Source organism: Aegilops tauschii, chromosome 7, assembly GCF_002575655.3.
Source record: "Aegilops tauschii subsp. strangulata cultivar AL8/78 chromosome 7, Aet v6.0, whole genome shotgun sequence".
Lineage (NCBI taxonomy): Eukaryota > Viridiplantae > Streptophyta > Magnoliopsida > Poales > Poaceae > Aegilops > Aegilops tauschii.
The window spans coordinates 97,000,177-97,021,680 of NC_053041.3; the positions used below are offsets into that span (position 1 = coordinate 97,000,177).

At 49.7% G+C, this 21,504-nt stretch overlaps 2 protein-coding genes across 3 annotated transcripts; one reads left to right on the forward strand and one right to left on the reverse strand.

Moving 5' to 3' along the window:
- Window positions 1–7,038: 7,038 nt before the first annotated feature.
- Window positions 7,039–9,403, forward strand: LOC123494961 (uncharacterized). The gene is made up of 4 exons (XM_073504972.1): window positions 7,039–7,711; window positions 7,865–8,427; window positions 8,511–8,711; window positions 8,862–9,403. Exons 1-4 carry the CDS (start codon window positions 7,039–7,041, stop codon window positions 9,180–9,182), a joined length of 1,758 nt encoding a protein of 585 aa, XP_073361073.1. The 3' UTR covers window positions 9,183–9,403.
- Window positions 9,404–12,295: 2,892 nt separating this feature from the next.
- On the reverse strand, window positions 12,296–17,323 carry LOC109755786 (codeine O-demethylase-like). Of its 2 annotated transcripts, none has more exons than XM_073504976.1 (4): window positions 16,925–17,323; window positions 13,337–13,596; window positions 12,787–13,117; window positions 12,296–12,693 (listed from the first exon to the last, which is right to left on the reverse strand). In XM_073504976.1, the coding sequence occupies exons 1-4, from the start codon at window positions 17,156–17,158 to the stop codon at window positions 12,445–12,447; spliced, it is 1,074 nt and encodes a 357-aa protein (XP_073361077.1). In that variant the 5' UTR covers window positions 17,159–17,323; the 3' UTR covers window positions 12,296–12,444. The 2 variants fall into 2 exon arrangements, with proteins under 2 accessions (XP_073361077.1, XP_045087715.1); XM_045231780.2 differs by lacking the exon at window positions 16,925–17,323 and adding an exon at window positions 13,769–14,015.
- Window positions 17,324–21,504: the final 4,181 nt, after the last annotated feature.

Sequence of the window (21,504 nt, forward strand, 5' to 3'; positions counted from 1 at the left end):
TCCGGCGATTGTAGGGACAGAGAAGAGAGGATCGGGGGATTTTCTTTGTGATGATCCGTGGGCTGCGCGGGACGCGTGCGTCGGGGACTTGTCGGTGAGGAGCTCCAGCAGGAGCACGCCCAGGGAGTAGACGCCCGCCTTCAGCGCGGGCCGCCGGAGCAGCGCTGGCCTTGGCCTTGTCCTTGTCCTCTGCCGCCGCCGCCTCGTCGTGCTCATGGTCCTCGGGGATGGCGAGCTAGGTGTCCGAGCTGGCGACGCCCTCACACCTATCGTCACCGGGCGTGGACTTCTCGGCCGGCACCGGCCCCACGAGGGGATCTCCGGCCACGCCTGCTGCTGTTTCTGCTGCTGGCGGCGGCGGCGGTTTCTGGCCCGCACGATGGATGGCAGGTCCTCGAGAATGGCGGCCACCTCCAGCTCGTGCATGCCGAAATCCTCCTCCCGCGCGCAACGGCTCCCAGCTGCCGCAGCCGCCTTGGATCTCGGCGAGCGAGCGAGGGATTTGGTGGAGTTCTGAGGGCGACGGCGAGAGCAGGAGAGGAGGCGGAGGATCGGTTTGGTTATTTTGGTTTAATAGAGGGGTTTTTTGTAAAAACGAAGCGTTTTCTCAGTTTCACTTAAAAGGGACTGCGGGTTAATTCCAAAAAGCACAGGGACCTTTGTGTAAAAATGCCGCGATGGTGAACCCAACCAACTCAACCCGTACTTTATTATTAGGGAAAGATATGGATACACTAGCAAAGGCACATCATTGATCTTCTATGATGGTGTCTCGCCTCCGTCATTGCAAATCTTCTTGGGAAACTAGCACAAATAGTAAAATCCATGAGAGGCCACTCTATTTGATGAAATTTTCACTTTGGTCAAGGAATTTCAATATACCCTACAATCTTGCCATACACAAGAGGTGTGTGCCACGATTCCATTCATCGTTGGGTCAGCCCTATGCCACAAGTCCATCGTACATAAAATAGGCTATATATGAGTTCATTTTACTTCAGCAGCAATGACAACTCCTCTGATCGGCGGCTAGCCGGCTACACCTCTGATCGGCACTTTGTAGCCCGCTGACAACCGGCGACATATCACATAACATAGCATGTGGGGATGAGGATGGTCGAGACTGCAACATTCGTCCGTAGTACTGAAAGATAGGGCACGATAACTTAGCAGTGACCAACAGGAAAATATTGTCACACGTCACGTCGACGAGCACTACTTTGCACTGAAAAGATCACACGATGGGTGGTGGTGCAACTATGCAAAGCATGGGTGGAGCCAAGTGAGCACGACGGTGCAGGAGCTTGCCGGTGCCCTCGTCACACCCGACGGGCTGGCACAGTACATGGCGCTCAGACAGCATGACCAGACCAGGAGCCTGCCACGGTGGTTGCAGTGTCGGTCCCTCTCATCGACCTCGGCCGCCTTTTCAAGCTGGATGACAAGGCAGCGAAGCTTCGGCTGGTGCTTGATTCATCGGGTCTCTATGGTAACGACTTATCTTGCCACATACGACTGTGCTCCACCATTTTGGAGAATATCAAGCAACAAGCGTCCGTGGTGAGCATACCATGGCGTGCCCTGGAGGTGATGTGTGCCAGGGGGGCGAGGCTGGCTAACCTCGGCAGTGGAAGCTGATGCAATGCAACTCCATATTCGGTACGAATTTAATACGCGCGAGTAAAAGAAAAGAGAGAGAAAAACACATCACAAGAGGTATCATTTTATTGATCGATATTCGATGATACAAACTAAAGTCAAGTCCATTGGAGCTAATCGAGTTTTCTTCTGGACGAACTAAGATGAATAATACTTAGCCAAGATGAAACTTGCATGTATTATCCGTCTTAGTTTGTCCAGAAGAAAGCTTGATTAGCTCCAGTGAACTTGATTTAGTTTGTATCATCCAACATGAATCAATAAGATTATAGCTCTCGTGATGTATGTTTCTCTTATTTCCTTTTACTCGCGGTTTCTTTGCTTCATATTGAAGATGGAGCTGCATTGCATCAGCTTCCAATGCCGAGGCTAGCTAGACACGATGCGGTCCTTCCGGCTAGCCAAGACCACGCTCCGGGTTGCACTTCGTCCACGCGCTCTGGGTAACTCCGCCACGGTGGCCGTGATCGTGGCATCGAGCAGTGCAACTTCAGTGCATGCATGCAAGATAGAGATTAGGTGGTAATCTTACGGTTCGCGAACGTCAGCTTGGACGTACGCGTTGCTGCGGACATGTACTACCTGTTGCTGCGGACATGTGTTCTGTTTGCCTGGGTTTTCTGCGTTGCCGGCTGCGTTGTACTACCTGTTGATTGTTTGTGTTCCGCCTCCTCACGTACGCTAGGGTTCCGAGTTGGCCGCCGCACGGTTTGACAGCTTGATCGGAAGACCCAAACTTTTCATTTAAGAGTTCCTTTCCATCTTAAATCCTTTCCAATACGATGCTCTTCTTGTCTTACACGCCTACATAAGGTTGGTATGATATCTTTTAGGAAGTCGACGGTGTACTCGCAGCAGACGTACATAGATACTCCCTCCGTCCCATAATATAAGAACGTTTTTGATACTAGTGTAGTGTCAAAAACGTCCTTATATTTTAGGACAGAAGGAGTAGATCGAAAGAAAAACCTACCGAAACCAGCCACATAATAAGCAGCACATCCCTCTGATTCTGGATCTCATCTTTCATCCCTCAATGGCGCGGGGCAAGGCGGAGCCGGCGGAGAAAACCCAGCCCTCGATGGCGCCGCGGGAGACGGAGCCTGAGCCGGCGGAGAACGAGGTGGAGACGGAGCGGACGGAGGCGACGCCGAGGATCGATACGGAGATGCCGGACAACTTCTATAACCTAGTGGTCAAGTTGGGTAATTGTGGAACCATCTTGGTGCTTTTCGAGACGCTATCTGGGTTTGCACTTTTCTCATACGATGGCCTCAAACTCTTCCGACCCAAAGCAATGGAGGACATCTGGGCGGACTTCGTCAAGGGTTACCTGGCAGAATCAGTTGTTTGGCTGAAAGAATTTAAATGCTTTGAGAACACGAGCAGCGCCACTCACCCCGTTACTGGCGTCGACAACGATCTCGCTACGATGATCCGGAAGTACATCGTTCCCGGGCAGTAGACACTAGCTGTTGGAAAGCCTCAGTACAAACGCATCATTCAAGACAAGCTGGGAATATCCTGCCTGTACGATGACACTGTTATGGAGCTCATGTGGGGCCTGAAGAACTGCTTCGAGTACCTAGTGCCTTCGGAGAAGTTGGAGCTGAGTAAGGATGATCACCTCCGTATGAGCAAAGGGATGGAAGCTGTCCTGGGTCGTTACAACTTGAAAGTCGAACCGGAGATGGTTAATGAACAAATCATTGAGACGACGGCTGTTGTGTATAACTATGATCATTTTGTGAACAAGCACGCCGAGTCCTTGCGGCCTGCCGGTGAGCTCCTGAAAAAGATTTCAAACATTGACCCTCAGAATTGGGGCCTAGTTAAAGTAGCGATTGCTCTAAAGATACCATGTTACCCTGAAGAGGAACTTCCCGGCAATCCTCTCGAGGTTTTCTCGGCGGAGGAGTATTCCAAGTTGGTGAATGATAGACCTCGATACGAAGGTAAATTTTTTAAGGTGTCTTGCAAGATTATCTTCCAAGAAATGATATCGGTCCGTCGCCATAGGAATAGGATGTTAGGACTCTTGGCCTATCACGTGGTGGAGGCAAGAAAAGGATATGATGCCGGAGAAGCTTCGAAGAACATCCCCTCGAAAAAGAGAAAAATCTTCCATGAGGCGGCTACTGAGCCGAGGAAAAAATTACGCTGGCCTCGGAAGTGGCCACAGCCTTGCCAGCATTGCCGTCAACGCACCATGGCACCAGCCCCTTCCCAGGCGCGAGAGTGCTCCTGTTTGGACGAGCCGAGTAGGGATAGCTGTGCTCTGTTGTCGAAGATACAAGCGTTACAGTGCTTCAAGATGGCCACGAACCTGTGGAGCCGCGTAAAGACACTAGGTAGTTTATGAACCGAGCTAATTAAGCTCAACACCTTTTACATTTTCATGTTTTCTGATACGAAGGCGCCATCGCCTCTGATACTTACGGGGTGTGCAATAGGCACGATCCATATCTCGTTTCGTTTCTCCTCGTATAGTCGTATCGCAGCAAGCCAGCCGGGAGTTAGCTGCTTCTTTATTTTCTTGATAAAATAGGGAGAAAAGACAGCAGAAGACGATATGTAACGTTTTGCAGCGGAGGACGTGGCATTCACACCGGTGCGTGGTCGAGAAAGCTACTTCGGCCCGCCGCATGCGCTCGCTCATCACACCATGTTCATGCCGGTCAGAGCGGGCGTGGTCGGATGCGATGAAGGGAAGTCTTCCGACCGTATCGAAGCAGGCTAATCATCCGTCCGCCTGGCGCGGCAAATGAGAAGCCATTCCGGGCATACGCATTTGAGCCGTAGCTTTGCCTGCTTGGGCGCCTACTATTTAAAGACCGTCGGCCACGACACAACCGTACCACCTCCGAATCCCATCTCCCTCCGTCTGAGCCGCCGACGCACCACCTCTTCCCTTCTTCCTTCTAGATCTCCGCAACCAATTATCATGACCCACCATTGGTGGGGGAAGACCCTTTCGCCGCGGGACCATTCAAGGCCGAGGTGGATGCATGGCATGCCCCCTGCGCGGCTCGCATTACGGAGGAAGAACCTCCAAGCTCTCCGGAGGAGGAGAGCTTGGACGAGGTGGACAAGACAATGGAAGAAGCAGAGGAGGAGGAGTAGGCGCCCGTGTCGGCTGCCAGCTTCACCCTGCAGCAGGGACGAAGCTAGAAAAAAAGTTGGATGGGGTCATGTATATGACAGTGGGTTCATCCTTCTATGAATGTTAATGACTAGTACTAAATTAGTGAAGGATTTTCAGATCCTATGAGGCAGCTACGTCCCTGCCCTGCAGTAGGTGAAGGTGGAGTTGGAGGAGCAGGCGTCGCTGGTCTCTGCGTTCTCGACATTGCAGGAGGAGCAATGATACAACTTGCAGCTCCTCGAGGTCCATCGGCGAGGTATGGTGTTAAGGGATGACAGGGGTGCCATTATTTTCTCTTCCTGTAGGCAATTGTTTCACTGTCGGGACGCGCTCGAAGCTGAGCTATCTGCATGCATGGAAGGTCTATCCTTTTCTATCCAGAGGAGCAACTTGCCAGCGCAGGTTGAGATGGACTCCCTAATGGCAGTAAAATTGATTCAATCTTTAGATATTGATAGATCGGTTTACTCGTCCATCATCAAGGAGATAAAATATCTTTTGTCCCTCCGTGATTTTTGTATTACTCATATAAATCGTAGCCAAAATAAAGTTAGTGATAGTTTAGCATATTTTGCTCGTAGCGAGGGTAGAACCATGACTTGGCTTGGTTTGGGACCTCCAGATGCTTTGGAGTTGGCTGCGATGGACTGTAATGACTTGAGGTCTTGAGTAATACAAATTTCTACCCGCAATAAAAAAGAGGTCCATCGGCGAGCAGGCCGTTGCGGCCATGCTTAGGGAAAATCCTAGCTTGGTGGATGAGCAGCAGGCGTTGTAAGATTCGATGGTAGCGCCCGCACCATCCTTCGCGAGTGGTGGCAGCTCCGTGTCAATGAGGCGGAGCACGACCACATGTTCGACGACATCACGACGGAGGCGGATGCAAAGGCGCTTCGTGGATGAGCAGCGGGCGTTGTAAGATTCGATGGCAGCGCCCGCACCATCCTTCGCGAGTGGTGGCAGCTCCGCGTCAATGAGGCGGAGCACGACCGCATGTTCGACGACATCACGACGGAGGCGGATGCAAAGGCGACCAGGCGGTACCAGAGGGGAACACTGCCAGCGTCAGGAGCTCCATGTCATTCACGTGAGGCCACAACGATTACGAGCCGGACCGTCTGTTTCGATCATCGACCTCACCTCCACCTGCGACGTCGACAAACTGGCGGCAAACTCTGAGAAGGAGTAGGACGTGGGTCACGGCATGCACACACCTGGCAAAGAGTAGACTAGGGTCGGTTATTTTTGCTATGTAAAAAATATACAAAGGAAAATGTTGCGTCCGCTTTTTATTTGGTGCACTGGGTTGGATGGCCAGTTCCTCTAAAGTTGTCCGCAGACACGTCTGAAGTTGCCTTAAGTCATCTCTCTATCAGTGGATATAACCCCGTTGAGCAAGCCAAGAGGGATTTGTGAGTTGACTTCCAGATGGCTAAGCACCTTGGTAGCCGCGCCAAGAAATTCCGTCACGATGGGTTCTTCTTACGTCGTCGATGACCCATCGGCTATGGGGCTAATGAGAGAGCTATGGACCAATCCCTACGCGTCACGCCTCTACAAGCCCATAAGCGTTGTCAAATATCTCCCCCCCCCCCTCGCGTCGCCCCTACTCTGGCTACACGGGGGCGCCCCTGTCGCGCCACCGCTCCCCTCCCTCCCTCGCACCCACCCTCGCCGCCACCCGAGGAGGCCGTCGGCAAAGGTCGCGCGCGCTCCGTGGAAGGTGGCAGCGGGGCACTTCTTCTGCTCCACGCGTCCACCGCATCGCCAGAGGAGGGGCGACCGGACACGTCGGATTGGATCGAGGGGCCGGCAAGAGGTGGCAAAAAAAAGATGCTCCAAAAAACTTATTTTCAAAAGCATTTTGGAGCATTTTTTTTTTGCCACGTCTTCCACGAATATCATTTCATGATTCAAACTTTGCAAACAGTAAAAATAGTTGTCAATGCTTGCTAAAAAAGGTTAAGAATTTTCTGAATTTTTATTTATTTAGCTGTTCACTCGAGCTTAGAAAGGCACTTTGGGAAATAGCCGTTCTTTTTGAACTATATATGGTTCTTTTAGGGGTTCGAAGTATAAAAAAAATATCATGCGTGATGCTGTTAAATTGTGGGCTGCACTAGCAGTTATGGACTTGGGCTTTGTTAATTGGGTCAAAAAGAATTCCGCACAAAAACTGGGCCACTCCGGGAGATGGGATCGGTGAGGACGCACTTTCGTAGGGCTTCGCACCGATGGAAACGAGATCGGGGCGTCGCCTCAGCTCGCCTCCGCCGCCGCATGTAGCTTGCCACGGCCGTGGTCCACGAGATGCCGACCTAATCGGCGCCCTCCCCGATGATATCCTCCTCCTGGTGCTGGTGCGCTTACGCTGCGTCCGCGCCGCCGCGCGCACTGGGCTCCTCTCGCGCCGGTGGCGCGGCCTCTGGACCTACCTCCCGGATCTCACCTTCCGCGGCGTCCCGCCCGCCAAGGTCGAATCGGCGCTCGCCAGTTTCGCTGCTTCGCCGGCGGTGTCCCTCCTCGACATCTGCATCCGGGTGGGACATACAGCCGCCCAAGCCAACTCGTTGCTGCGCGCCGCCGCTATAGTCTCTCCAGCGGAGCTATTCTTCGACTTCCCGGGGTCTAGTAAGTTAGTTTTGAGCCACATGGACCGCATCGAGCTGCCCTGCTTCGACCGCACCATATCGATCAAGCTGGAGACCTGGCTCTGCGTCATGCCGCCGCCGGCCGGCGAGTTCACTGCGCTGGAGAGGCTGTCCCTCAAAGCCTGCATCCTGGACCTTGGGACCTTTACGCCACAGTCAGCCGGCGAGTTCCCCGCGCTCAAGACGCTGGCCCTTGACGGCAACATTGTCGACCTTGGCACCTTCCTGAACCGCTGCCCACGATTGCGCAACATCAGTATCACCTTTCATGGTGTTGAGCCCGACTCACACAAACCAGCGCTGGCCACACTCGAAGCTGTGGCGGCACACGGTGGTGTCTCGGTGTCCCTACTCGGCATCCACCTCTGTAGTGCACATGGTACCAATGCCACCCTTCTCCGCGCCGCAGCGAGGCTCTCCCCGCAAGAGCTCGTCTTCACTCACCTAATTGACACACTATATGACCAGAAGTATAGAGATGTCGACCTGCCCTGTTTTCCCAATGCCGTCTCGATCAAGATTAAACTGTATCAAATCTGCTTCACACGGCTTCTTGGTGGCAAGTTCTCCAAGCTCGACAGTATGATCCTTAAAAAATGCATCATCAACGACCTTAGCACCTTGGTTTCCCTCTGCCCATGCCTTCGTGTGCTGAAGGTGAAGGCAGCTATGTCCAAATGTGAGATCACGATCCACTCAACATCGCTGCAGGAGCTTCTCCTGGATTACTATACGGAATGCCGTGGTGTTGACATTGTGACTCCCATGCTTAAGCAATTGACAATGGATTTTGAGGCCGACAAAGACATCAATGTGTTCATATCGGCACCAATGCTGGAGAATGTCTCGTTGGAACGCTCTTATACAGGTTTGCCCATTGTGTTTGGTTTTTGGCACCTTCACTCTCTGAGCTTAGATAGACAGAGGTTTGTCACAAACAACCATGCCCTGTATGTTTTCATGTATGCTTTGGTATGTCTTTTGCCCTGCTCAATTTACTTGATTTACTGGCTAAATTGGTTTTATGTATGACACCCTGCCATACTGTTTTGCAGGATTCCTCGGGGGGTACCGAACTGGACTTTGCCCAAGAAATAGAGAAAGTTCTGATTACTAACTTCTCTGCCTTGTACCTAAGCCTCAAGCCAATAGGGCACATGTATGGGGCAACTTTGTTGCATCTCTTTAGCGTGTTCCGGGTTCATATTGGTTTGAAAATATTGGAGGTCATCCTACTGAGTCCGGGGAAGTCCGAGGTAATCCTTCCATGTACTTGTATATCTTGCATCCATAATACGGAGTACCTGTTAAACACAATTTCTGTAGGCAGCCATGAGATAAGATCTTTAATACGTAGCTTAGCATGAATAAATATAATACATTGTAATACTGTTCATTTGCTTTAGGTGGTACAATCATGCCCAGGGAATTGTCCATGTGATTCTCCCAAAAATTGGAGAAGCCAAAGTATCTCCATGGTTCATCTAGAAGAAGTGGAAATCAAAGGCCTAAAAGGAGAAGATCATGACTTTGATGTCTTGAAATTGATTCTTAGATGCGCGCCGTCTCTTAGAAGGATGACCGTGGAACTGGAAACTGGGATTAAATCACTTGGCCACGGAGATTGCACCAAGGAAATCAACAGCATCTCACTGGAGTATCCTTCCGTGGATTTTCATGTTTATCACCAAGGAAATCAACAGCATGTGTTTTCATCACGCTCCTAGGGGCTAAATCATATGATGTGACTCTGGAGGCTGCACCTGCTCTAAGAATGTCTACACCATCTCCTTGGGGTATCCTTCCATGAATTAACATGCTCGGTTCTCTGGTAAACTTGGTGCTGCATGCATGTCCATCAGAGATGTCTGGTATTCATTTGAAGAACCTAAACTCTTGCTAAATCTCTTTGAACCTATTGCCTACAAATATTCTACTAAGAAACTTATACGGTGTTGTCGGTATCTTCAACTAATTTAGAGCATGGCATTTCGAACCTTTTTTTCCATGCTTCGTATTTGTATTTTGCACAGTGAAAACGTACCAGAACTATTCATCATAGGTTGTCCAGGCATTGCATGCTAATGAGCACCAGGCACTCAGACACTCAGGCAGCCATATAGCATAGTGTATCCACCTCCCGAAAATGCACCCAAATCGAGCCGTGTACACATCCACGGTTTCAGAACAATGACATTTTATGTGCCATGCATCAGCGGATTTTCTTGGGTTACGTATAAAACTATAAATGCACGTGGCTGTAGTAGGCCTCTAGATCATCTCCCAACTGCTCAAACCTGGAGGAAGATTTGCAGATTATGCCCTTGGGACGGCATTCTGCCAAATCAGATGCCACACTATCACGGCCTGACAATTCCGATGCCACACTATCACGTCCGTCTCCGCCTCTGAAGACGGCACGGCCTGCCCTCTCGCCCTGGCTCGTAGGGTGCCGTGCCATCCACATGCGGAGATGCACCCCATGCATGGACATGGCCAAGTGGTGGCCAAGGAAGGACGACAGGCACAGGTGCCTCACCTCACGAAGCAGCCTCAGACATCATGTCTCACGCATCAAAACAGACCACGGTGCAGAACACAAGTTGCCGGACGGAATCGCCAAAGAAGATGGCGGAAGAAGAAGTGCAGCCACGCCATAGAACAGAGACAGAGCTCTTGCAAAGTTGCAAAGCTGCGCACCCCTACGTCAGCACGCAACGCGACAAGCCTACAAACATGTCCTGCCACTATGCTACCCCCATTGAAGAACATCAGCCGCCGTCGATGGCCAAACACCCGTGCAAGAGCCTTGCCCGCCACCCCACTGTCCAAAGGCAGTGCTTTCATGTAGATCACGATGTCAGGGCACCGCCGCCCAAATCAAGGGATTTCTTTTTTTTCGAAACGGATAAATCAAGGGATTTCTAGTTTTCACGAGGGACACACATGGGAGTGTTGGGTGTGTGTACGTGCGCATGTGCGTGTGTGGATGGGAGGAGGGTGTTGTCGAGAATGCCATAATTGCATGGCGCCCGTAGCACTGTCGCCAAGCCGATGCGGAGGTCAAGGGAACGGTCGAAGGCTCGGTGTCTTTAGTAGTGGTTCGTGGCTCCCGATCCTGTGTGGGTTTTCTTCAACGACGACGATGGCTCTACCGGTGCGCCTTCAGAGCCGTAGATTGGAGTCTTCCCATCCGCCAGGTGGTCCACCCTTTACAAGGCCAGGCCGGTTTTCGGGTGCGTAGGCGTAGCGGCGGCGGCACGACTACGTCTCGTTCAGGTGGCTGAAGTTTTTTGATGCTCTGTGGACTGGAATGCAATTTCTAGTTTCTTTACGGTCGTTTGTATTGATGTTGATTCTTTATAAATAGATCTCGGTGCCTTTTTTGCAACAAAAGAAAAGACTGCAAAAATCGAAAGAGGCAAATGATCATCGGCCTTTGTGTCATGTACACGGCCTTACCGCATCATCGGCATCTTAAGTGGCAACTGCCAAAACAAAGAGCATGTACTTCTTTGTTTTTATGGGTGAAAGGGAGATTTTATATTTCATCAATCAGGACATAAGTCGTTCTTACAAATATCAAGGACGTTTCCTGGTCTCGAACTCAGCCACACCACAGTTCGACTTTCTGTCCAGCCAAAGGAGGCCAGATAATGGCTTACACCATTCTATTCCCTATGAACATGAGATAGCTTGAACATTATCTCTTCCCTCAAAAGCCTTTGGATTTGATCAACCAACATGGCATAGTGAGACTGGTCTTGTTCAGACCATTATTCATGTTAAGAGCGACAAGGAAGTCCGTCTCCACTTCTATCGGCATCTTCGTCCATTGCAGGGCGAGGTTGATGCCCTCCATGCAAGCTGAGAGTTCGGCCTCAAATGGTTCTGCACATGTACGTAACTTTCTACAGGATGAGAAAATGATGTTGCCGGAGGAGCCGCGCAGAATCATACGCACCCCCGCAGTTCCCGAGGTGGCGCAAATCGATCCGTCAACGTAGACTACCTGGGTGGGGCGCCATTGATGGGTTGAGCATGCGGTAATGGCTTGCTGGGTGTCACCACATCCATAACTTGCTGGCCTTTAACTGGATCAGCACCTGGGTTGTTCTGGACACCAATTAGTGAGTCCACGTAGCTTAGAAGATATTTCTTGGATGCTTCGACTGAGGGTGGCTGCTTATGGTGTGTTGTCTCGTTGCGAATGTGCCAGCAACACCAGTGTCATCATGAGCTCCATTCTCTTCGTGTTTGGTAGGTCGCAAAGCGTTTGGGCAAGCCACTCCGAGCCCGTCCATAGAAACGACACCGCCAAGGGGATCCGCCACTGCTCCGCCATCGCTTGCCAAAGTGCCACCGCTCTAGGACATCTTAGGAGGAGCAGGGCATGTACTTCAACGAATGGAGTAATGCATGAACGACTATGCATGTCAGAGTATACAATTTAAGCTTTTGCGTTTGTACAAAAAGATGATCCAGTGAACCTCGCAAACAATTGCTTAATAAAAAGAAAATAAAATGAGGTAATAGAAATGAAAATTTTAAAATCAGTAATATAGTTTTAAGATTTCATTAATAATAAACTAATATTTTTTTAAAAAAATCGGCCACACTTATGTCATGACACCGAATTATGATACATGTATTGGCAAACTGTGGCATCCATGCCGTACACCATGCCAAAATGTCTTTGTCAGTCTCACGCAACATGGCCCTAACACTGGTGTCAACATTTGAACATCATAAAAATGATTTATTCACTCATGGGGATATGATTTTTTTAAGAATAAAAGCTAGTACAGAAGAAGGAAGGGAAGAGACACTGGAGCTGATAAGAGGATATGGAAGTGTTCACAGAGCGTGTTTATACAAACTCAAACATAAACCGGACTAATTCTTCATTTTAACCAGATTCATCCCCTGTAAATTCATCAACTATTTACTTTCTATGGGTACTGTGGCATGAAAGTACAGTCATCTCACTTAGATCTTGCATGCATCGGCAATTTGTGCTCCTCGGTCTTGAGAGAAATGGTCAAGTTGCGCGACTAGCAAGTCCTTGGCCTTCATTTTCCTGTACCGTGCCGGTTGCTCATCCCTCAACAGATGAGCTATTGGCCCAATCTCATGATCAGGGTCCACACCATAGAACATGGCCACTGATATCCTCTCTTTATCGGCATTAGTCACAACTCTATGCACTGGCCCTGTGAAGATCCCGTTGGTCATTATCTGCGCGAGAAATGGTCAGGTGAAAGTCATCAAGAACTTGATTATAGTGGTATCATCTGGGAGAAAAATTACTGGATGTTCAGAGATGGTCACCTCCATTGCAAAACCAATGTTGATCAGCAAGGTGTGGTTACACACAGCTGGAACATTGTACCAGGTTCCATCTCTAAGATATTGCAGCCCAGCGACATCTTTGTCCATGAGAAGAACCGTGAGAACAGAGAAATCCGCGTGAGGCTTGACGCCCAGGACAAGATCAGGTCTTGGACACGGCGGGAAGTAGTTGAATCTAGAATAAGTGCGGGCGTTACTGTTAAACTGATTAACGAGGGAGTCTTCATCAAGCTCCAAAAGCTTGGCTATTGCCCGAAGGATGTCGCCTTTGATTCTCTTGCATTTCAATGCGTATTTGTGCAGATCATCCCTGCAAACAGAGCTCAGGTAGAGGTAGTCCAATTAAACCAAGCCTAGTTTACTAGTGTCTGTTTTGTTTCTGTAGCCCACGTCACTCAAGACATAATATAGCAAACCCGCAAAAAAAATTCATAAATAAGCAAACCCGCAAAAAAAAAAGACATAAATAAGCAAATGAACTTTCTTCTACAAAACAGACAACAGGTATCTGTGACCGCTGATAGATTACCTGAAAGATTTGGGATGTGTTGGCCAATGTGCAAGGTTTCTCCCACCCTCTGGCTCAATTCTAAGATGCAGTCGATCAGACCAGTCTAAAATCTGATCTTGAGTTTTCACCTGGTCATTTCCATACCCTTCTACCTGGAAATGTTTCCCATCTATCAGGTTACTGCATTTCTTCTTCTCTTCAAGCGGTAGGTGAAAAAATTCCCTTGTTGCAGTCATCACAGAATCCAGCATAGAGGTCTCCATTCCATGGTTAGAAACCTGGTACACAGGCTGATGTGTGTTACAGAAAAGCAAGTACTCTAGAAGCAAAAAATGCAAGAAGAAGGCTTTTTTTCCCCTTGAGATAATGGAGTAGCCAAGTCCCGCATCTTATGCATCGTGAGATGCACACAGACAAGAGTGAAGGGTAGGATAAGGAAGAGAAGCTGACCTTGAAGAATCCCCAGCTCTGCAACGCAGATCGTAGCTTGGTGGCTTCCTCCGCATCGTTGGATGCTGATAGCAGGCCGAGATCTATGGTTGGGATCTGCTCTGGCAACTCGGCACCAGCCAGGTGCCCGTCAAGACCTTCATGCTCTCTGAGCAAGTACCGGCTCGGCGGCTCCTGCACGGTCGCAGCCAGTTGCTGCACAGAGTTTGGCAACCTCCATGACTCATCAGCCATTGGAGTTCTAGGATGTGTCACCTTTGCTTATTCTGGTCTGCTCTGCCTTTGGTTGTTGTGCATGAACTATTTTGAAGGAAGAGCGGCACTAAGCAAGATGGATGACTTCATTTTTAATTAGCAAGTTGTCTTAATCTCAGTCTGCATGGACTGTTGTGCATGAGATCTGAATGTGATTATGAAGTGCAAAAGACTGACGGGCAGTCTGTTCTTACTTACAGCATTGGTTTATGTTTCAACTGTCTGATTAGAATGTGCTATATGTGGACACTTTTGTGTCACTGTATGCCATCTGCAGGTCACTTGATACCTCTTTCCGTTCAACTGTTATCCCCTTGTTCTACATTATCTTCTACTTTGTTAAATTTCTATTTCAGATAGGTGCTTCCTATCCTGTCTATTGGTTCCTTATTTTCCTCGTATTATCGCTAGTAACTGATGGCTAGTCTCTTCGTCGATGCCCATGCTGATTAAGACAAAGTCAGCTTGCTAATCAAGAATTGGGTATGCCTCGCCAACAATATTCTAAACTAGAGTGACCTGACAAAGCCACAATCTTTTAACAGAGTGAAATAACCAAGGGGACAAACTACACCAGGACAATCGTTTCCAGCTAGTAGGGGAAATGAGGCTGTGAGAACCCAAGAGTTGACCACAGGATGAGAGAAAGATTCCACACTGGACCATACATCAAAGCGTTTCATCAGATAATCTAACTGGGAGAGGCCTTCCATTGTTGCCAATCTTATTAAACACAGTTTATTATCTTATTCATGTCAATGCTGATGTAGCCTTGATCCGGACTAGTTTATGAATTATCTTGGTAAAACTAGTGAACCAGTTAACCCGCCCCCCAAGCACACACACACAAGAGTAAACAAACAAAAACTTGGTAAAAACCGGTGTCAGCGGTCTAATCTTGGTTCATCTGAAGCACCCCATCAGCGTGTTTGCCGAAATGCGTAGTTGAATTTTGCGGTTACGTTCCATCTTCCGGGGCACCTTGCCGGTAGGAAGAATATGCAGAAAAATAGAAGTATTCTAAAACGGTGGTGCTTTCTACTTTGATTTACAAAATCATCATTTGTCAATCAGTTCTCATGTCACGGGTTCAGATCTCAGAACATAGCAACGGAGAACTCATACAATCGACCCAACCAAACAAACCTCTGTAGGTGCGATTGCAAATCCAACTCTGGTTCCGGGAGTTGGCTCGAGGGTAAGAAGGAAAGAGCACACGCATTCATTTCTGGGCTGATGAGAGTGGGGGATTAGGATTCAGATCAGTTAAATGCATGCATGTGCTCTTTGCTTCTTACCTCGAGGCGATTCCCCGCATGGAGGTAGGCCGCGTCTCCTTGGCGAGTCCGGCGGGCCCTTCCCCTTTATTAGCCGCGCCGCACTGCCGGGTCTCGTTGCCGCCTGCGCGATTTCTACGGCGGACCGCCCGTGTCTGTCTGCTGCCAGATGGATCCGGCCCACCACGAAAAAGGTTGGAAATTGTCGTAATCCAACGACAGCCACACGGGAGAGAGCTACAAAGTGCACAGTAGCGCTAGCACCCGGAATAGTGTAAATGTTTTCGAAATAATTGTTTGTATAAACGAGATAGTATATACTTTTAGAAACAATAACATATAAATCGATGCTCCAGCTAATTACTCCAAAAGTTTGAACTGGTGAAGAAAGACGTGCAATATATTACTCCATCTAATTTGCTTAATTTTTTCACATAATATTGTCCCAATCTAACTACGCTGGGGCCACGAGGATGATAGCTTCAATTGAAACAACACATAACATGTTGTTATTTCCTTCCATCAAAGGTGTGTGTGGACATGATATTTCCGAAAGATGACTTTGCATCAACATGACACCATCTTTTTAAGGTGCAGCACTGTTGTTTTGGAGAACATTTGTTGCTGTCCGGAGTGTTGCCAAGGTGGAAATTGTTGTATGCTACTGTGCCATTGATTGTTCATGCTTGAATTTTGGAGCTATGTCTTTTATCTTCCTTTTTAAATAGTTTGGATGAGTGCATCATGGATATCTCGACTAGCTCTTGATGTCGTATGTCGATGCCTGATATACTTGATATCAACTTAATATTCATATATTACCCTTTAACGAAATTTACATAATTCGCAAAAAAAGGGAAAAATTACGCCGTGACACCAAATTCCTGAAGGGAAGTATCTTGGCAAAAGGTGACATCCATGGAGTACACCATGCCAAACATGTCTGTCAGTTCCACACAACATGACAGTGACTAGTGCTGACATTTTTACACCCTAAAAATCATTATTCACCATGTTATGGGAACAGGATTTATGCATTTTGAAGAGTAAAAGCTACCGAGTGTATAAGGAGGAACGGTGGAGACACTTGAGCAGATAAGAGAATATGAAAGTGCTCAGAGAGCATGTTAATACAAACCAAACATAAACAAGGCTGATTCTTCATTATAGCCAGATTGCTCCCTGTAAGTTCACCAATTATTTACTACTTTCCATGGGTACTCTAGCATGGAACTACAGCCATCTTACTTAGATCTTCAGTGCATCGGCAATTCTTGGTCCTTGGCCTCCAGCGTAATGTTCATGGTGCAGTCGATCAGACCAGTCCAATCTCTGATCTTGAGTCCTCACCTGGTCATTTCCATACCCTTCTACCTGGAAATGCTTCCCATCTATCAGGTTACTGCATTTCTTCTTCTCTTCGAGCGGTAGGTGAAAAAATTCCCTTGATGCGGCCATCACAGAATCCATCATAGAGGTCTCCATTCCATGTTAGAAACCTGGTTACATATAGGCTGATGCGTGTTACAGAAATACCAAGTCACCATGAACAAAAAATACAAAAAAAAAAAGAAGAGAATCTTAGGAACAGGAAACTCAAGAACGAAGTAATAAAGAAACTCACCTGGAAGAATCCCCATGTCTTCAGCACCGACCGCAGCTTGGCGGCTTCCTCAGGATCGTTGGATGAAGACAGCAGGCCAAGATCAATTGTTGTGATGGGCTCCGGCATCTCGGCACCAGCAAGGTTCCCACCAAGCAGTTCTTGCTCTCTGAGCAAGTACTGGCTTGGTGGTTCTTGCATGTTGGCAGCCAGTTGCTGCACTGAATTCGGCAGCCTCCATGACTCATCAGCCATTGGAGTTCTTGGATATTTCTTTGTTGATCCTGGTGGTCTGCTGTCTCCTTGGTTGTTGTGCTCTCTTGAAGGAAGATGTTGCCCTACGCAAGATGTAGTTGCCTTCGTCTCAGTCCCCTCTCAGCACACATTGTCATCAGTGAGTAGGACAGTCACCAACCACTACAACAAACACCAAAAAGATCAGAGTGATGATGGCTACTCCTTTTTTCTCAAGAAGAAAACCTAATGAGCCAAAACAAACCATATAAGAAGACAACATGGCATGTGTTGGCATGCATTACTCTGATTCACCAGTTTGTACTTTTCACTAATTGCCAATTGGTAGCTGGTGACTGGCGTACAGGAGACACCAAGCCAGTATGTGGTTCCTGAGCAAGACCGCCTTTGATGTGGCCTGTTCCGAGATGGCTGAGCAGATCCCAACCATTGAACTCAGCAGTCTGCCTGCCCCTGGTAACAGCCCTGATGATGAGGCTGTCAAGATGCAGTCCGCGTTGGAGAACTGGGCCTCTTCCTATTAAGTTTGTCCTGATCAATTCTTTGTGTTATTTTTTATCAGTCAGATAGAGTTGTGATTTATCTTTACTTATTCTGTTGGACATGGAATAGAGCCAAGTTTTCTCCGTGAGATGATGAAACTGTCACAAGCTCCCACTAGAAGAAAAGCAGAAGTACGGGAACGACATAGTCGTATCAGAGAAGCAGACCCTGGACTGGTGTGACCGGCTGTACCTTGTAGCCGAACCGGACCACACATCATCCTCCTTTCAGGTACCTTTTAGGCTTTTAACAGGAATCCAGGATCAATATGCATGATTTGAAAAGTTCACTGATGAGTAGCCATTGAATAATTCTGATCACTCAGTTTTCTTCAGAAATGCTCTGTGTGAGTACACAGTCAGGTGAAGGGAGATTGCCAGCCTTGTCCTCAGGCACCTGGCCAAGATGCTTGATTTACATGAGGACTACTTCGTCGATTGAAGAGGATGCCATCACGTATGCCAGATTCAACCACTACCCTCACTGTCCCAAGCCGGACCAAGTCTTAGGCCTGAAGCCCCACACTGATGCCACTGTGATCACAGTTGTGTTTATCGATGGTAACGTCAGTGGGCTCCAAGTGCAGAAAAATGGCTTCTGGCACAAATAGCAAATACTAGTTCCGAATGCGTTACTTATGAACACAGGACATGCAATGGAGGTACGTGTATGTGCAGGAAGTTTCTTCCAACAATCTGTTGTTCCTTACGGAAATGGTTTATGTTTAAACTTACTGATCAGAATGTGTTATACATTGACACTTTTGTGTCATCGTATGCCATGAGCAGGCCACTTCATCTCTTTCAGCTCAAGTGTTGCCCCCTTGCTCTACATCATCTTCTTACTGTGTTAAGTTTCTGCTTCAGAAAGCTACTTCCGATCCTGTCTATTGTCTTCCTTGTTTTACACCTATTATCGGAAGTGACTGATAGCTGGTCTATGTGTTGATGACGGGATGGCAATTTCGCCCATGGGTATGAGTATTCGTGGGTACCCTACCCAAAAATAGTGGGCATGGGCAAGACTTAGCAAGATTTTATACCCATGGGTAATGGGTATCCATGCCCGCAAAATATATGGGTAAAGCGTAGATATAAGATTGAGGCCATGGGTTACCCAATGGATACCTAGAAAATATTAATAAATTAAATAACTCCTATGACATGCGGGGTCTACATCCAACTCCTATGGCCCAACTCTTAATTGCTCGAAGACATCACTCAACGCACGTACAGAAGGCACGCAGGCTGGACCGAGTCCCACTGTGACCGCGGTGACCACGCTCCCACGATCGCCAACTACTCCGCATGCAGCATAGTCGCTCCACCTCCTGCGTAGTCGCTGGCTTATCCGCTTTTCTGTTTTAACAATATGTGTATCGCGTGGTATATAAACGCACCCATGTAACTCTGAATCAATATAGTGAAAATTCAGTTGTCCAACTTGGTATCAGACGTCTCTTTCCTTTGCTTCCGCCATGAGCGTTCGATGCCCTCTCCGTCGCACTCGCTCCTTCGGGGACGCCGACGCCGTCTACGACTTGCCCTGCGTCGCCCCCGAGCCCACTCCGGCCCCGCCTGCTCACGTGCATGTGCCGTTGCCCCCCGTCCCTGTCCGTGCCGGCCCTGTTCGCGCCAGCCAGGTGCATGCTCGCGCCCCACTCCCCCTCGCTGGGCGCGGCGCCGGCCGCGGCGCCGACCACCTCATCCCCGCCCCCGTGCACGCACTGGCCCTGCGCGATCCAGACCCCCAGGTTCCCCCTCCACCCCTTCCGTCGATGCACTCTGCTAACATCGTGAGCTTCATCCCCTTCAAGCTCCCCATCGACGGCGGCAACTACTCCAAATGGAGGCAGCTGTTCGCTTTCGTGCTCTCCAAGTTCCAGGCCAAGGACCACGTCACCGAGGACATCGACCCGCTCCACGCCGACGCCGTCTGGAGGAACAATGATGTAACCATCGTCCTCTGGATCTACACGACCATCTCCGACGACCTCTACGACGTCGTGCAGTCGCCGAACAACACCGCCTACACCCTCTGGCGCGAGCTGGAGGTGTTCTTCCGCGACAACACCGCCGGACGCGCCATCCACATCGGCGCCAAGTTCCGGGCCACTGTGTAGGGCGATCTCTATCGCCCAGTACTGTCGTCGCCTTAAGCAGCTCGCCGACTCCCTCGCCGACGTCGGGGAGCCCGTCATCGACCACACCTTGACTCTGCAGCTCGTCCGTGGGCTGAGCCGCCGCTTCCAGATGATGGCGACCCTGCTCCCCATGCAGCAGCCCTTCCTCACGTTCAACCAGGCCCGGTCCCGTCTCTTCCTGGAAGAGATCGGTCTGGCCGAGCGTGAATGTGCCGAGGGCATCTCTGCTCTCTCCGTTCGGCATGGCAGCGGCGGGATCTCCGGCGATCCCACAGACAAGGGGAAGGCCCCTGCCTCCCCCACCGACAAAGGGAAGGGGCCGGCCTCGCCCTCCACCGGCGATCATCAGCGCGGCGGGCGCGGGCGCGAGCGCGGCCGTGGCTGTGGCACCCCATCCGGTGGTGCCCCTCTGCCGATCGGGCACGGCGGCCAGCAGCCCTGGCTGTGGTATTTCGCGCCGTGGGGCTCGGCGCCTCCCTCTCCGCAGCAGTGGCACGCTCCTTGGGTGCCGCCGAACTCGGCGGGCGTCCTCGACCCGCGTCCCGGCGCTCAGCACCAGGCGTACCCCGCTCGCGTCCCGTCCTCCTCCAACACCCCGTACTGGGACCAGCAGGCGATGATGGCGCACGCCTTCGCCAACATGCAGCTGCAGCAGCCGTCGGGCGGCCAGGAGTGGATCATGGACAGCGGTGCCACGTCCCACATCGCCGGACCAAGTGGTAACCTCGACAAGCTCACTCCGCCTTCTTTGCATACTCCCTCTACCATTACTATTGGCGATGGTTCGGTGATTCCTGTTCTCGCTACTGGTTCCAAAACCCTACCTCCCCAACCCTTTCATCTCAACCATATCCTTCTTTCTCCACGCATAGTTCAAAATCTCATTTCTGTTCGCCGCTTTACTCGTGATAATTGGTGTATTGTTTGTTTTGACCCTTTCGGCTTTACTGTGAAGGACATGGCCACGGGGAGAACCCTGATGCGCTCCAGTAGCAGCGGCGGCCTCTACCCTTTTCTTCAGAATAAAGGCGGCTCCATGGCGCTCTCCACCACCGACTCCGGCGCCCTCTGGCATTTGCGGCTTGGCCATCCTAGTCCCGCCTCTATTTCCATTTTAGCTAAAGACTTTTTAGATTCATGTAATAACCTGCAAGTTTCCCATGTATGCGAATCTTGTAAATTGGGCAAGCAACCAAGATTACCTTTTCCCACCTCCTCCTCTTATACTACTGCTCCTTTTCATATGATTCATTGCGATTTGTGGACCTCGCCCGTTAGTAGTTTTTCCGGCTACCAATACTATCTCATCATTCTCGACGACTTCTCTCACTATTCTTGGGCGTTCCCTCTACGACACAAATCTGACACTAGCGTTGTTTTACTACGCTTCTTTTCTTATATTCTCACCCAATATAACGTTGCCATCCGGTGTTTGCAGTGTGACGATGGAGGCGAATTTTTGTCCTCCTCTCTTCGCGACTTCCTCTCTCGCTCCGGCGTTGTCTACCGCCTCTCCTGCCCATACACCTCCTCCCAAAATGACAAGGCCGAGCGCCTCATACGCACGACCAACGACATTCTGCGCACCCTCCTAGTCCACGCACACATGCCGCCCGAGTATTGGGTCGAAGCTCTCCACACAGCAACCCATCTTCTCAAC